The 14900-nt window shown below is 42.7% G+C and overlaps 2 protein-coding genes across 5 annotated transcripts in view; one reads left to right on the top strand and one right to left on the bottom strand.

Moving 5' to 3' along the window:
• POLL (DNA polymerase lambda) overlaps positions 1-11346 on the bottom strand; it is a 148068-nt gene extending 136722 nt beyond the window's left edge. For 3 of the 4 annotated variants that reach the window (XM_069239559.1, XM_069239560.1, XM_069239557.1), the window contains exon 1: positions 11295-11346. The gene's annotated coding sequence lies outside the window, so the exon portion shown is untranslated. The remainder of the gene's footprint in view (positions 1-11294) is intronic. The other variant, XM_069239558.1, reaches the window with a different exon arrangement.
• Positions 11347-12530: 1184 nt separating this feature from the next.
• DPCD (deleted in primary ciliary dyskinesia homolog (mouse)) overlaps positions 12531-14900 on the top strand; it is a 94842-nt gene continuing 92472 nt past the window's right edge. The window contains exon 1 of the mRNA XM_069239562.1: positions 12531-12649. Coding sequence (XP_069095663.1) covers positions 12550-12649 — 100 coding nt within the window. The 5' untranslated portion in view covers positions 12531-12549. The remainder of the gene's footprint in view (positions 12650-14900) is intronic.

The raw sequence follows: 14900 nt of genomic DNA on the forward strand, positions 1-14900 counted from the left end.
CTTGGGAATGGCACATGAAGTACAGGCAACGCATAGCACTACTACTCCCAAAATGCACTATCCCACCAATGTGAAAACAGCGCACCACAAAGTGAGATGTCATGCATGTGAAACTAACTACCAATCTAACCCATCTTGTATGTGCGAGTGTGAAACAGTTAACGCCAATAACAGCAATGCAATGGTCCACTCCTGATATCACCACAAGCAAAACCCAGCTATAGCTGAGTGCCCAATCCTACTTCGTTTAGAATAAATATGCCTAAGATTGTAAGTTATTCACCTTGGCTGGAAATGTAGACGCCAAAGTGGATGCACATGCAGTACATCCAGTTACAGGTCCATGTCTACTGCTTACTCCCATACTGTGTCCCTACTCTGACCGTATTGTGCATTGCACACTGCATTTTTGTATCATGTCAGACACTTCAATAGGCAACAAAGATGAACACCGTATCAATAATCAGACAAAACAAGATGGTATTGGCAGTCCAAGCCCTACCAACATAGTTTAACAGCTTCAAGCATGGTGTGTGGTATGGATATTAAAGGACTGTATCATCCATTGTGTGCCCCAGAGTACAGGTACCAAGTTGTCACCTCTGACAGTTATGGTCCTGCCACCACTGGGAGTGGGCACAGGCACGTGGTGGTAGGGTGCGTGGGAGGGATGATGTGAGCCAGAAGATGGGGGCTCAAAGGGACAATACTGACCAGGAACCCATCTCCCAAGTCTAGGGAGCCAAAATTACAAGGCATGATGGGCCAGGTAATCACCATAACGGGGGAAATCCAACAGCTACAGAGGGACCACAACCAGGAAATCATGCAGCAATGGCATGCACAAAATGCCTGCCTGGCTTCCATTGCTGGGGTGCTGAGGGACATTAACACTACCCTGAGTAGGTCTGCCCAACAACATCAGGTCTTTTCCACTAGTAATGACTCATCAGGGCCTTCAGCATCAGCGGCTGCTAGTGCAATTAAGGCCCTGCCCTGGGGAAGGACTTGCCTCAGGCACCCCACCACCTTGTGTAGCAGAGGAACCCCCCACAAACATGGACGTTCACCCAGACATCCAGGAGGAGCAGATGCCAAGACAAAACCCAGTGCCAGAAAGTGAACCTCTCTTGACTTGTTCCCTTTGTGTGCTACAGATACACCCTGTTGGACTTGTGTAGGGTAAGGGTGTTGCAGCTACCCTCATGATTCCAGCCACCATGACTGAACCCTTCACTTTTTATATTGTGTTTTTCTAAGTACTAGTCACGCATATAGTTTTACTGTTCACAATAAATTACACTTGAACACAGGCCATGTTTATGTGTCATTCACAACCATGTACAACAGTTATGCATGGCAACTCTATCAATATGTCCCTCTGTATTGTACAACCTATGTTATGGACATCACACGTGGACTCTAGCAGCAGGAGACTCATTACATTAGTATTCCAACATTGACAGTTTTAAAAACAGTTGTATGCTACATACACACACATATATTGGTAGACATGCAAACAGCACATAGAGTATAACTGACAGTTACATCGGGATGTTTGCTAAGGTGTCAGACACTGCTAAACCATAGGATACAGAAAGTAGGGATGTGTCCGTTTTCCTACAAGCCAGAAGGCATAAATATTGGTCCTTTGTATCTCCTGGTAAGCCTATCACATAACCACACCTTAGCTCACTAATATTTATACCCCATGGTACAAACACATATCAGTACTGATGTCCCCAGTCAAGGGATCTTTCACTTACATTGGTTACATACCTGTAGGCTTGCCACTCACATATGTCAGTCCACAGAGGCATGCACATTGGTCTGCAAAGTAGGAATACACTGACAGCTAAGTTCAACATAGGTTACATACAACAAAAACCATTGTGATGTAAAGGATATGGTTCTACATTTTCACATGTGCCAGACACATATGGACACACAATTTACACCATTTGACCACCTCCAGTAGATGGGAAAACACAATTCCACCCCAGTGTCCTGACAGTCTGGCCATGTTAGTTACACTCCACATACTCATTGCAATTATTACCTGGTTTTAGCCTTGTCCACTTCTCATGTCTGCCTGCAATTCCCATCTGCTTTTGACACTGTCTGTGACTTGCCAAGGATGAGGAGCCAAACTGGAACTCAGCATAACTGTGATTGACAAAGATAAGAGATAGGACATAGCAGAAAATATTCCACTATTCAGACAAGGCAAGTTCACAATAGTGACTTTGCATGTGGATCAACAAAACATGACACTGTAGTCCATCTGTTCTGTCCACAATACAAAATTACAGGTCTGTATGCACAACTCACTCACAGGTATTTGAGCTACCTGGAACCTCATAGCTGATGTTAAAAAGGAGGTGACATGCTACCCATCAACTCTAGGTTTCAAATTGACACCACTGCATCCAGAATACATCACATACCCTGAGTCAGTTGAAGTACTGATTGATGAGGTTTGCCCTGGAGTCCCTGCTTCATCCCCATCTGGCTCATCATCACTTGGCAAATCTGCATTTCCACCCACAGGTTCTGCTGCCTCCCCTTCATCTGGTATGAATGGTATCAGACGTCTCAGGGCAAGATTGTGGCGCATGCAGCAGGCAACAATTAGACATACCTTGTTGGGTGAGTAGAGAAGGCTTCCTCCTGATCTGTTCAGGCAGCAAAATATTGCCTTCAGGAGCCCAAAAGTCCGCTCACTGACACGCCTTGTCCTTCTGTGGGCCTCATGGTAGTAGACTTCCCTTAGCGCAGTTAGGTACCTCACTGGTGTCAACAACCAAGGAAGGTTTGGAGAGTCAACTGTAAGCAAATAGGTAGAAATACATAAACATATCAAGGACATGCAGAATTGTGATAGCAGGAGATAAACTTAGCAAACATACATGTAAAATTTGACTTACCAATCAGCCAGGCCCTCTCTGTGTTGAGTTGTGTCATCATCAGTGGGGTATTGCTGTTCTGCATGATGAAGGAATCATGGACTGACCCTGGATACTTTGCACTGACTTGTGAAATGTACTGGTCTGCCAAACAGACAACTTGAACGCAGATGGAGTGGTAGTTTTTCCTGTTCCCATACACCTGCTCATTGGCACTGGGGGAACCAAGGCTACATAGGTTCCATCTATGGCTCCAACCACATGTGGAATGTGTCCCATTGCATAAAACTCTGCCTTCACATAGGCCAAATCCGCACGTTAGGGAAACCTGATGTAGCTGTCCAGGTGTTTCAACAATGCGGACAGTACATCCTTCAAAACCAGACTGAACATGGGCTAATACATCCCTGCAGTTAGGGACAATGTATTCTCAAAGGACCCAGTGGCCAGAATGTGTAGCACAGACATTACTTGAATGATGGGAGGCATGGGTCAAGGATTGTCCCTTTGAGGGCACTAGTTTTTTGCACAGACAAATTGTTAGTTTTATCCATGGCTCTGCGCTTCTGGCGTGGATGTTTGTGGGAAAAAGAACTGACAAATAAATGCACGCCAGGGTGGTGCCTTTATAGGCGACGGTGACATCACAGATGGCTTCAACAACACCACGCGGATACGAACGATACCACCTGACGTCACATGCAGGGTACTGCTCAGCAAAAATTCCAGATTCGAAGCCGACGTCAGGAAATTCTAAAAGTAAGGAATCTGCAGCTAGAAGTCTCTATCAGATAGTTTGTGTTACAGCTGAATTGATGGGATGGTGATTTAGTGGTCAGATGGTTGGCTTATGTTGTGTGTGAGACTGTTGTCATATAGGATCTTTGGAAGTATGTAGCTATGACATGATATAGGCTCTAAATGGTTCCTAACTGGGGCTTTTTAAGACATAAATGTGATTTTACTGTTGTGTATGATGTAATGTATGTGTATGTTAAGAATGTGATGACCCTCTCTCTCTATGCTTCTCTGCATCAGCAGGCGAAGGAGACGGGGCACAGCCGAGTGGGGAAGCTGCTGGCCACGGGACCGGGAGTGCTGATACCATCGACACCAAGGGACCCAGTGGCCCGGAAGGCGAGGGGAGTGCCACCGGGGAGACAGGACCCAGTTTGTCATCTGAGGAATCCTCCTCCAGTGGACACTACCTGGAGGTGGCAGACCCATCTGGGACCACCCCAGCATCATCTCAGTCTGCCGCCCCCTTACTACCACTTCCCTCCCTGTAGCTCCACACCCAGTTGACCGTGCTCACACAACCAAGAGTGTGGGCATCTCCTTTGCCGCCGGCACCTCTGCCCCTGCCCTTGTCAACCCTGCTGCCCTCAGTGCAGAGGCCACTGGTCTCCTGAGGTCCATCTCTGTGGGTCAGTCGACCATTGTGAATGCCATCCAGGTACTGGCAACTCAAGTCCAAAAGAGTAATGCGTTCCTGGTGCACTGGCTGGCCTATAGACATCCTTTCAGGCTCTGGCCTCCACACTGAGGGCAGCCAGTCAGCCTTTGTCTCTTGCCCCACCTCCACCTTCCTCTTCCCAATCCCAAACCCCCTTCTTCCCCGACCCAGCCAAAGCACACAAACAGACAAGCGTGCATCCGCCTCAACATCCAAGGGTAGCTCAGACAAACACAAGACACACCACCGGCATGCACACAAACAACATACACCTGCATACAGAGCAACAGTCACTACCTGCCCTGACTCTCCCACCACCCCCAGCATCACTGACAGCACACCTGACACGCCTGCAGACACCACACAGACATCCACAGTTCCAGCCACACCTATCCTACCCACAGACAGCACCACCTCAGACACCAACCCCAGTCACCACACCCGGAGACAACCACAGACATGGCTACATGCAGCACATCCACCATACCTGCAGTCAAAATCCCCAACAGACACTCGACCATCCACCACAGCATCCCCCAGCACCTCTACCCCCTCCTCCCAAGACACATAAACGTATTCAGTCACCCACCCAACAGACACACACAAACCTACCTCCCACAAACATGCACCCCAGCCATTCCACACCAACACCTCAGACAACCACTCCCTCTCCCTCCACATCCAAACCGTTTTATCTGGACCGTCCCCGTGTGTCGAAAAAAGTTCCTGGCTGACAGTTGTGTATTTGTATGTGTGTGTGTTCTGCTTGGGCTACGAGTGTTGATTAGGCAGTATGTGAGGTTGTGTGCTTGGCTTTTGTCTGAAAGTGGTTGGGTATGTGTTGTGTGATGGACATATGTGTGTTCAAGGTGTATTTTGTATTGGTATTTTATGTTGTTTGTGTTGAGATGTATTTGTTGGTGTGCTGTGTGGTTTTGTGTGCTTTGACTGTGTGCATGTTATGTGTTTGAAATGTTAGGTACGTGTTCATTGTAAGTTGATTGGTAAGTGGAATGATTGTGTATTTGTAAGTATTTAATGGCAGTTGGTATTATCTTGTGGTGTATGTGTGATGTGTACCTGGGTGGTACCCCCTCTGGGTCCCTGCCAATTGATTGCAGAAGGTGCGGTTGTGTTGTGTTTGTGTCATGTTGTGTTGTTGTGTGTTAACGTGTGAGTGTGGACCTGTGCAGTGTTTCCGGGCGTTCATGTGTGTGTTTGTGACATGTGTATATGTGTGTTTGGTGCCCTGGTGTGATTGTTCTGTATATGCGAGTGTGTGACTGTATGTGTGTGTCAGTGTGCAGTTACGTGTGGGTGTCACACTCGCACAATGTCAGATGTGTGATTGTACGAAAATTGACAGTAACAGGGTGCACTTACGGCTGCTGTCGTCGAAGATTCTTAAGTCATTGGGCTAGCAGGAGCAGCGGGAAGACGTGTAGTTCTAGTTCCATTGTGTCTCCGGACGAGTATGGCTTCCTGAAGGAGTGTGTCTCCTTTTATGCAGCTGGTTTCTGCCTGGGTTTTTGTGGTGGTGCCACTGTGGCGGAAAACTTGGCGGTGTGCAACCTCGTAATCTGTCCGGTGGAAACATGGTCTCTGCATCCATACAGGTGGCAACCGTCGTCCATGGCAGCCAGACTGCAGTGGGGGTTGCTGGTAGTGGCTTTGGCTGTATTCTGTTGTGAATACCGCCATGGTCATAATCTGGCAGTCCTCTCCGCCAGCCTGTTGGCAGTATGACCGCCACCGCGAATATGGCGTCATGAGACGGCCAAACTCGCAATGAGGCCCAATGTGCTATGTCAAACAACCCACTCCTTCTCTACCGGTACCAGCTAGGCATGAATGTAGGGGACAAACGTTAAGTGGGCAATATGTTGCATTTGGATGCAGTTTCCATCATCTAAAAATGGAACACTTGTCCTGAAACAAGTATGGATTTTGAGATGGAATGAACTGTAAATGGTACAGTGAATTTGATTTAACCCGAAAATGTGTTTTAAAAAATAAATAGATTATTTCTAAATAGAGTTTGAACTGGATAAAATTATCTGAAATCGGAACAATAAAAAAGAAAAATAAAGAAATGTATTAACAACTGAATCAGTGTGTGCCCTTTTACATGATGAGGGACTCACCATCATTGTAGTACAGGATTTCAACTTTCAGCTATTCAGAAGCATAAAAGAAGCACCAATAACCTAGATTTAATGGATGTTGCAAAGGACTGAGAAAGGGATACACTAGGTACTAATAAACTATCTTTCTAACATTTGTTTGTTTTCTAATTTTAACATTTTTAGAGAATGGAAATTGCTTCAAAACGCATAGTGTATGGCAGGCATCACCAATAAGTAGCTCGTAAGCTATTGGTAGCTCTCCAGTGACCCATAAGTAGCTCCCCTGCTTAGAGCCCAGCCTAATAAATCCCAAGCTTTTGCTTGGTTGAATAAATATATATATGCCAAAATAAAAGGTGTGTATTAGAGACAAAAATGGGTGTACTTTCAGAACTCAAGAGCAGGTGTTTGGGGAAACTTATTACAAATATTAACTTAGTGCTAGGGGCATTGTAGTTTTGGCTGTTATGTATTACCTTGTCGAGGCATTCCACATTAACAAATTCTTTACATTCTTGCTCGGAACAGTGCCTAATGCACTGAGGTGATCACTGCTGGCAATCCATAGGCGTGAATGTAATACTTTCTGATGTAGTCAGTATTAAAACTAGCAGCTCTTGATGATTTACACCGAAGATGAGTAGCTCTAACTACACAAAAGTAGACCCTTGTAGTATGCAGTACTCAACCTCTATTAACTTGTCAGGACTAGAACAAGGGTAACCGTTGCTTCTTTACCGGGAATGAGTGTTAGAATCAAGAGGTAAGTTCTGTTAGGCAGATTCACAATGCTAGCTTTAAAAGAAGGAAATCTACTTATCCATATTTTTTGGGTACTTACAAAAATACCACTGAGTACTTATTGAAATCTAAAAGTCATAGATGTCCTGGAGAACTCCTGTTGCTCCAAACGTACTTGTATGGATTGTTCACTGAATGATACTTACTACACAGAAAGCAGCACAGCACAAACGTGTCTTAGCACACAAAATGTTGGTTTGTTTTTCAAACACTGTTTTTTGCTGGAGGAGAAATCTATTTCTATTCAACTACTGAAAATGTGGCAATAACTGTGTATTTCATACGCCTGTTTTTCCACAGTTCAACTTCTGTTTTTGGTACTAGAGTTACATATGTAAATTGGGTGTGAAACCACTGGCAAGGTATGTGAAGATCCACAACGTAAGAACTTAACCACTTCCCTTATGGCAACACACCTGCCACTTGACTCATAATTATCTGAATCAGACAACTGTTGTTGAGAGCATATACGAAAGCAGTCAACATAAACCGCATACTTTGCCTGACTCTAATTGTTGGACTACAGTAAAATGTATCTAATAAGTCAGAATTTTCTCAGAACTGGGAAACAAAGAAAAAAGGGGCGCATGTTTAGGGTGATCAGTATCATCCTTTCTAAAAAAGCAGAACTACTACTCCACCAGTTACTAGGTACAAGCCCAGATTGTGAAGATGACTCAAGAATCTAGCTCAGGCACCAGCACTTGCCTTAATTAATAGCATGTGGATATCTACAGGGTGCCTTGCGCATGACAATTTGGTCTGCAAGTGCACACTGTATTTCTGCAACACTCAAACAATTGCTTTGGCATATGGATGGTGAAATTAACTAAATAAAAGAGCAAGTAATTCTGTTAATTAATAAGTTACTAATAGCTTTTGTGTGGATGCCATGACATGGTATGATAGTTCAGGATAACACAACTACAATGACCACAAATCATTGGTCACTCGGACATAAAACATTGATCCTAGTTCAGCAAGTCCCCAAGTATGGACTATCACAATTTTCTGAGGGCTCTGTAATATTATCATGGTTTCTACTTGGCCTCATATCATAGAGGCATGGAATTCCTATAGCCCACTCTCCAGGACATTATGTTTTGGTCAAAGACGAATCTCCAAATGTTTTGTCCACAGTGGACAAGTAAGCTAACCCCCACCCCTTCCTCCCCTGCAGCACAAACCCTGTTGCTGCCAATTTACAGTATCACAGTTTGTTTGGTTGTCTTATTAGACAAGCCATGTATCAAAACTGCATATATGATTCAGTATTTCCAAACCTTGATTTGTATATTGTTATGATGAATACCCTATAGAAATACATGAGCTCGACCTGCATTGTCAATGGAGACATGTACACACACACACTTGTTTGCAAAACTCAACAATTTGTGGTTATTTGTAATGCCCACTGATTAAAGGCATGCTGAAAAGTTGAAGCAGTATTAGTTTACAACAAAAATACGGTTGAAGTTTACAGACAGTTTTGCTAAATTATGTTGTCATTTTTTAATAATTAATTTAACTACCATTCCTTTGAAGTATTATTAAATAAAACATGTGGTTGTGATGAGTCCATATAAAATCATGCTGGGCGATATGTAAAAACAAATTAAGATCCTGATTCTTAAAGAAAGTCAAAAAGGTGTATCCTCAGGTCTGTCACCTCGCATAGTCACAGTTTTATGATTTTTTTCTGAATTCACAAGAGTTTACAGAAGTAGGCCAGGAAACATGCAACAGTCTCAGGTTTCTGGGTGCACTCCTAGCAAATGTTTGTAAATTCCATTTTTGTATGGAAACTGGATATGTATATATTTGACCTTGTGAAAACCTGGCAAGCAAATGCAAATTCACTCGTCAGACTGTTTTATTTGTAATAGTAAAAAAATACTTTCCCCATGAAGAAACCTATTGCCTAAACTCCCACCAATATTGGTTGGGACGGTGGTGTCCTTGAACCATCCTAGAAGATGTTTTTCTTTTTAGTTTGTCAGAAGTAACTTTCTAAACTTTTCCAGAGTATTAAAGTTGGAGAGGAGTAGGTGAATACCTTTAAATACACAATTGTGTGTTTGTGTGCGAGCGCACATGGCAGGCCAGCCCTTAAAATACCACTCCCCACCTTCTCTGACTCCCGGGGCTTGGATTTGCTCACATGAAAACAGCAAGTGATCACTTTGAGTGCAAAACCAATTTTTCTAATGAAAGTCAAAATTATGCATGTCAATTCTTTGAGATTCAGACCCATAATATTTTAACTCTGACTACACCTTGCAAAGTTAATCTACAAATAAATGTAAATGCTCAGTCATTGTTCGTATATGTTCAAAGTTATGGCAAATAAGAGAACAGAATCAAAGCTTAGTGTGATAACATCATGTGCCCAAGGATTAAATAATATTGTCAAAGGGCGAACGTCAGACTGTGAGCAGTGTCTTTGATTCTCAGTTGGCAACCTAGGCACTGCTCCACAAGTATATTTGTGGTTTACGTATAGAAAAAAAAACAATCTTTGAAAGTGGGGGACTGCTTAAAAGTAAGTGCTAGAGTAACTCACTGGCCGTTTTACAGAAACTAAAATAAGAGAGAAATTGTTTAATTAGAAAAATGACATATTGAGAACTCTGCTCTTATCAACAGTCTGGCAAAATTAAAATGCTGATATATTGAGACCCATACTATGAGCTACCCCAGAGCTATTCAAAGTATGGTCCAAGCCCCCTGGTCTACACCAGCACCTGTTTACATGTCTCAGCACTAACATTCACAAAGATGTTAAATCAACGGGCAAGCATTTACTTAAAGGTTAACTAAAGTAAAAGAAAATAAGAAAAGAATGCATCCTGCAACACCTAGGTTTAGGAAAACCTTACTTTTTAAGACATCTTTGAGCAAAAGTGTAAAAGTATGATAAAGTCTCTTCAAATTCAAAATGTGTATTTCATTAATGTTCAAAACCTTTTCACCTTAGTACATCAGAATATATATATGCAATGAGAAGTATTTTTTAAAGCAATAGTTTCCAAACATGATTTTAGAAACATTCATGCTTCCCTCCACCCTGACAACAATGCCAATAGTGAACTAAGAGGCAAGTCCAGTCATTTGTAAACACCGTCTGTCTGAGTTCCTATTATAAATAAATACCGCTATAGTTAATAAAATCAAAGACAGGAGAAGGATTGTACAGCACAACATCATGAAGTCATGTATTTCAAGGACAGCTTATAAGTGATAATGAAGAAAAAAGGAGAGAAAGAGATATAAAATAACTTGCTAGGATCACACAATTTGGTCAAATGCGGAAGGTTGGACTGATCCAGGTTTTCTGGTTTCACATTATGCAATTCAGCCACTACATGTACATGCTTCGCGTCCCTTACATCCATCTTACCGCCCTCTATCCTTCCGACTGCTACCCTGCTGGCATCAATGAGGCCCTAGGTCACATCACAGACCAAATTTATTGGCCCCTGGGATAATGTTTGCGAGAACCCAGGAGCTAGCTTGTATAGAGTTCTTACTTGAATAGAGCCTCTGTTTACACACTGCGTTTCAAAAAGTAAAGACCTGACAGACTGCGCACTGCTATGTTCAGTAGAAGAACGATTTTAATTCAATTACTGAACGGTCTCTGCAGGTGTCGGCGAGACTGCACTTCTAAAATTGCATCCTTAACACACCCTTCATACTCTTCTCCACTCGCTCTCGGTTGAAACCGTTTCTCTTACAACAAAGCAATTTGGGGAAATAACAAGCCTAAACCACTCTGGAAAAAAAAATGAAAAAGATAAATTCCCTTTGGCTTCAAATGTGAACTATCTCTAAACAAACCCCAAAAGCGGCAGCTCCGTCTGCCAAACCTTTGGAAGAGTATAAACGTCATCTCTCTGATAACTTTTGCAAGATTACAACCAGTCACTTTCTTATACGGCTCAAAGAATTTGCACGTTTCCAACTACAGACCCCCCAGCAGCTTGAACTGAAACCACAACTTACTGGGTCAACACCACATACCCGCGGGGATTGGTAGGAAACGTACCAAGTAAATAAAAGAAAGAGGAACTAGTGCAGATAAGCTAATTTCTAGCCCATGTAAGAGCGGCGGCCATCTTGAAATGACACTGTTACAATTCAAGAATTCTGATCGTATACGATGTAATAGTTCAAGGGCAAATACATTCAATTGCAGTGTAGGATTTGTCAAAACTGATGTTTCTTGAGTAGGGTGGTAGAATGATGCCAGACTTAAAGGATAAACCATCCGCTTGAGACTTGGAGGATGAGTCATCCGGTCCTTTTCTCCCCCAGGCAACCAGGGACTTTTTGAACCTCTTAATGAAGATATGATCCCGGCTGATGCTGACTTTCAGTGTACACAAAAACTGAAAAAAATGCATTGAACGAAAATACACACGTGAAACTGGCTGGTTAGTTGCAAGTAGAAAGACAAAAATTCGCGGGACGTGATGGTTTTCTTCCGGGAGCACGACTATGTCGTTGCTATGGTGACGGGTACGCCGGGCGACAGCGTCAAAGATGGCGGTGCAGAGCTGGCAGGAAAGTCTGAGAGCGGCAAAGAAAACCTCCCTGTTGCAAGAAGGCGAGTAGTGAGAAAGTGCGCTGCTGTTTTTGCGAAACCTGGTGGAAGTCGTAAGATATTGAGGGGGACCTTCTTCCGTTTCGTGGTTCAAGTGTGACGCCATTATCTAGTTCCAGATTTTTATTATTTAGTGATGTTTTGTCATTTCCTTGAATATTTCAACTGATTTTCTCCATGGTAGGCAAATAACTGGTAATCTGATAATACACCGTGTTGTTAAAAGCCAGAGCTCTTCTTGAGGCATCTCGAGTCACAGCTTCACTTTCCTTTTCAATGTACCGTGTCTCACAGGAAGTGAACAACAAACTTTTTGCTGTCATAGGCAAACATGCTTCAGCGTGCCTAATCTCCCCCCCATTACTGCAACACAGTGTGTATTGGCCTGGTGTCTACATTTGTGCAAGGTGCCAGTAAATGAAAATAGGAAGAGGAGTGAAATCTGGGGTATGTGTTTGCCATGAAAGGATTTCCTCTTGCAGTTCTTACACTGAATCGGCTTTAGAGGTCTCATGTTGGTCAGTACAGTTAGACTGCAATGGAATATTCACACCACGTTACCATACCCAAGACATGTCATACTGATTCTTGCAGTTGTGCAAAATTGATATCCTGGGTCTTTTTGACTTCTGGGGCAAGACCGTCTGCGGAGAAATGGCATTAAAAAATCTGAGTGTTCGATCACCGGATTTAGATTGTTCCAGAGTAGTGGAGAATAGAGTCTTCTATCCTCTTCAGAAACATGCAGAGCGTGGTATGTAGTACCTCAGTGGAAATAACATGTAGCAGATTGGAATTGCTAAAATGTATAACTCGTGCTAGTTTAGATAGTACACCTTCGATACAATTCTGTAATACATTGGCAGCACTTGATATTCCTCAATTCAGATATCTTTGTCATCCGAGTCCTGTGTTGGTGGAGAAGCAGTGTTTACCTGGAGAGCTCACCTCAGTCAGAATTATACCACTCAGAGCAATCCTTGGGAAGTGTGGAAGAGATCTCACATTCCCTTTTGATGGCGTTGTTGGACATGCACATGTCCAGCTGCAGACTTTGACAGGCGGTTCAGTTTTCTGGTGAAGACTGGTGTAGAGATCCATGGTGCTAGGTCATCCACTATCAGTGATGATAGCCTTCAGTTTTTCTCCCTCACGTTCCACCTAGATGCACATTTGCAACGGTGTTAGGGGTGCACATAATGCAACTGGTTGTGTGGATTCACCATTGTTTAGTTTGATACATTTGCCTCTGTGAGCCAGTGTCTTTGAAAAAGTGATATTATTCTATTAGTGTCTCTGTTAATTGCAAAACTGATAAGTCTGAGTGTGTCTGTAGTGTCAGAACTGAACCGGTTGCTACTTTTTGCTTTGGTAATAAAGAAGTCTGTCTCAATGGCTTGACAGTGGTGTGTCACAATTCGAAGAAAGTCCCTCTCTCTACTGGGATGGGTGATTTGCTGTTGTACTCAAAATATTCCAGACTCCGTTTTTGAGTTGGATACAGTACTTGTAATTTTTACTGTAAGGTAATACTGACGAGACAGTGTCTGTTTGAACCACGACCATCGGAACTTGAACATGCGTCCCAAGCTTCAATGCAGCTTACTTGTCATTGTCTCACAGTCCACCACTCATAAAAAATGGTGGCGAGCTTCATATTTATTGCCCATCATGCCCAACGCGACCTAGCTTACTATTCCCTCTGCATGGATTTGACAGTTTGTTAAATTGGTGGTTTGTGGCCTTAGCAAAGCTGTGGGACTTTGGTGTTGAGCAACAGTCTTTCCTATTGCTGGTGATCCCTACTGGTGTGGGAGGTGGCTACCACAGCAGAAACATAGGCTTTTCCAAACTGGTTGTACTTTCATGGTCCACCACAAAGGATTTTTATGCACTGATTGCTATGTTTCTGACTTTATGCATATTTCTACTCCAATTGGGATACTTTTTGTTCTATTACTATCTTTGTTGATAGATCACTTGGGGTATAGGAAAAATACAAGCCTACGTTTGAATTGTGAAACCTAGGATTCTGATAATCATCCACACTACATTAGTGATTTGAAGCCTGACAGACTGGAGTAGGTATTAGCAGTCCTGCACTGCCACCATTTGTATTTTTATTAGTCCATTTGTGCCCTGGAAGGTGAATGGTTATTCCATTTTTCACTGAAGCACGTGTCAGCATGGACTAAACATGATCAGTTGATCGTAGGACAAGAACGGTGGCCACAACAGTCCTACAGTAAGGATATATTATTAAGTGAAGAAGTCACAGTACCCAGAGGATATAATAAGCTATAAATAGATAAGAGAATTGGGAACATGTGTATTTGGTGACAACATCTATCTTTGTATGATTAATGTCAAGATGATATATATCCTTGATAACTATGGTATTTAGTTTTCCGTAGAACACCGTTCTGAAAAGTATGTATTGAACTTTTTTTTAATGTGCTGGTTGAGTGGAGTATGTGAGGTATGAGTGTGTTTGATTTTATGAGAAGGATGGCGACGTATAAAATAACGTGACAATTAAAATAAACCTTTTAGTATTTTCTATGGCGATAGGAATATTATATGAATTTTATGTTAATATATTCTATGTTGCACAATAAATGAAGTATTAATACTTAGTGACATTTTTGTGATTCACTACCTTGTGACTGTGCACGTGGGCAGGTGGTGTTTCTTTGATTATTCCTCCATCCCATTCCCTATAATTTATGGAGGAGCCCTTTCTTTGTTCTATACATCTGATTCTTCCATCAAAGCTCGTAAAGGCTTCATATGTAGTTTACTAATTATTAAGATTAAAAATATATAGAGTTAGGCAGAACATTGATATATAGAATTAAGTACAGCTTAACATGTAATACTAAATACCAGGAGTACTCCCCACTGTCGGGTGGTGGCAATTTGTTAGACCCCCTTGAGGGGCTCATGTGGCAGACAGGGACCACTGGGCCTCAGTTGGTCTTGTTGAAGCCGTTTGCGACTGTGGG

This window comes from Pleurodeles waltl, chromosome 6 (genome assembly GCF_031143425.1).
Source record: "Pleurodeles waltl isolate 20211129_DDA chromosome 6, aPleWal1.hap1.20221129, whole genome shotgun sequence".
NCBI lineage: Eukaryota > Metazoa > Chordata > Amphibia > Caudata > Salamandridae > Pleurodeles > Pleurodeles waltl.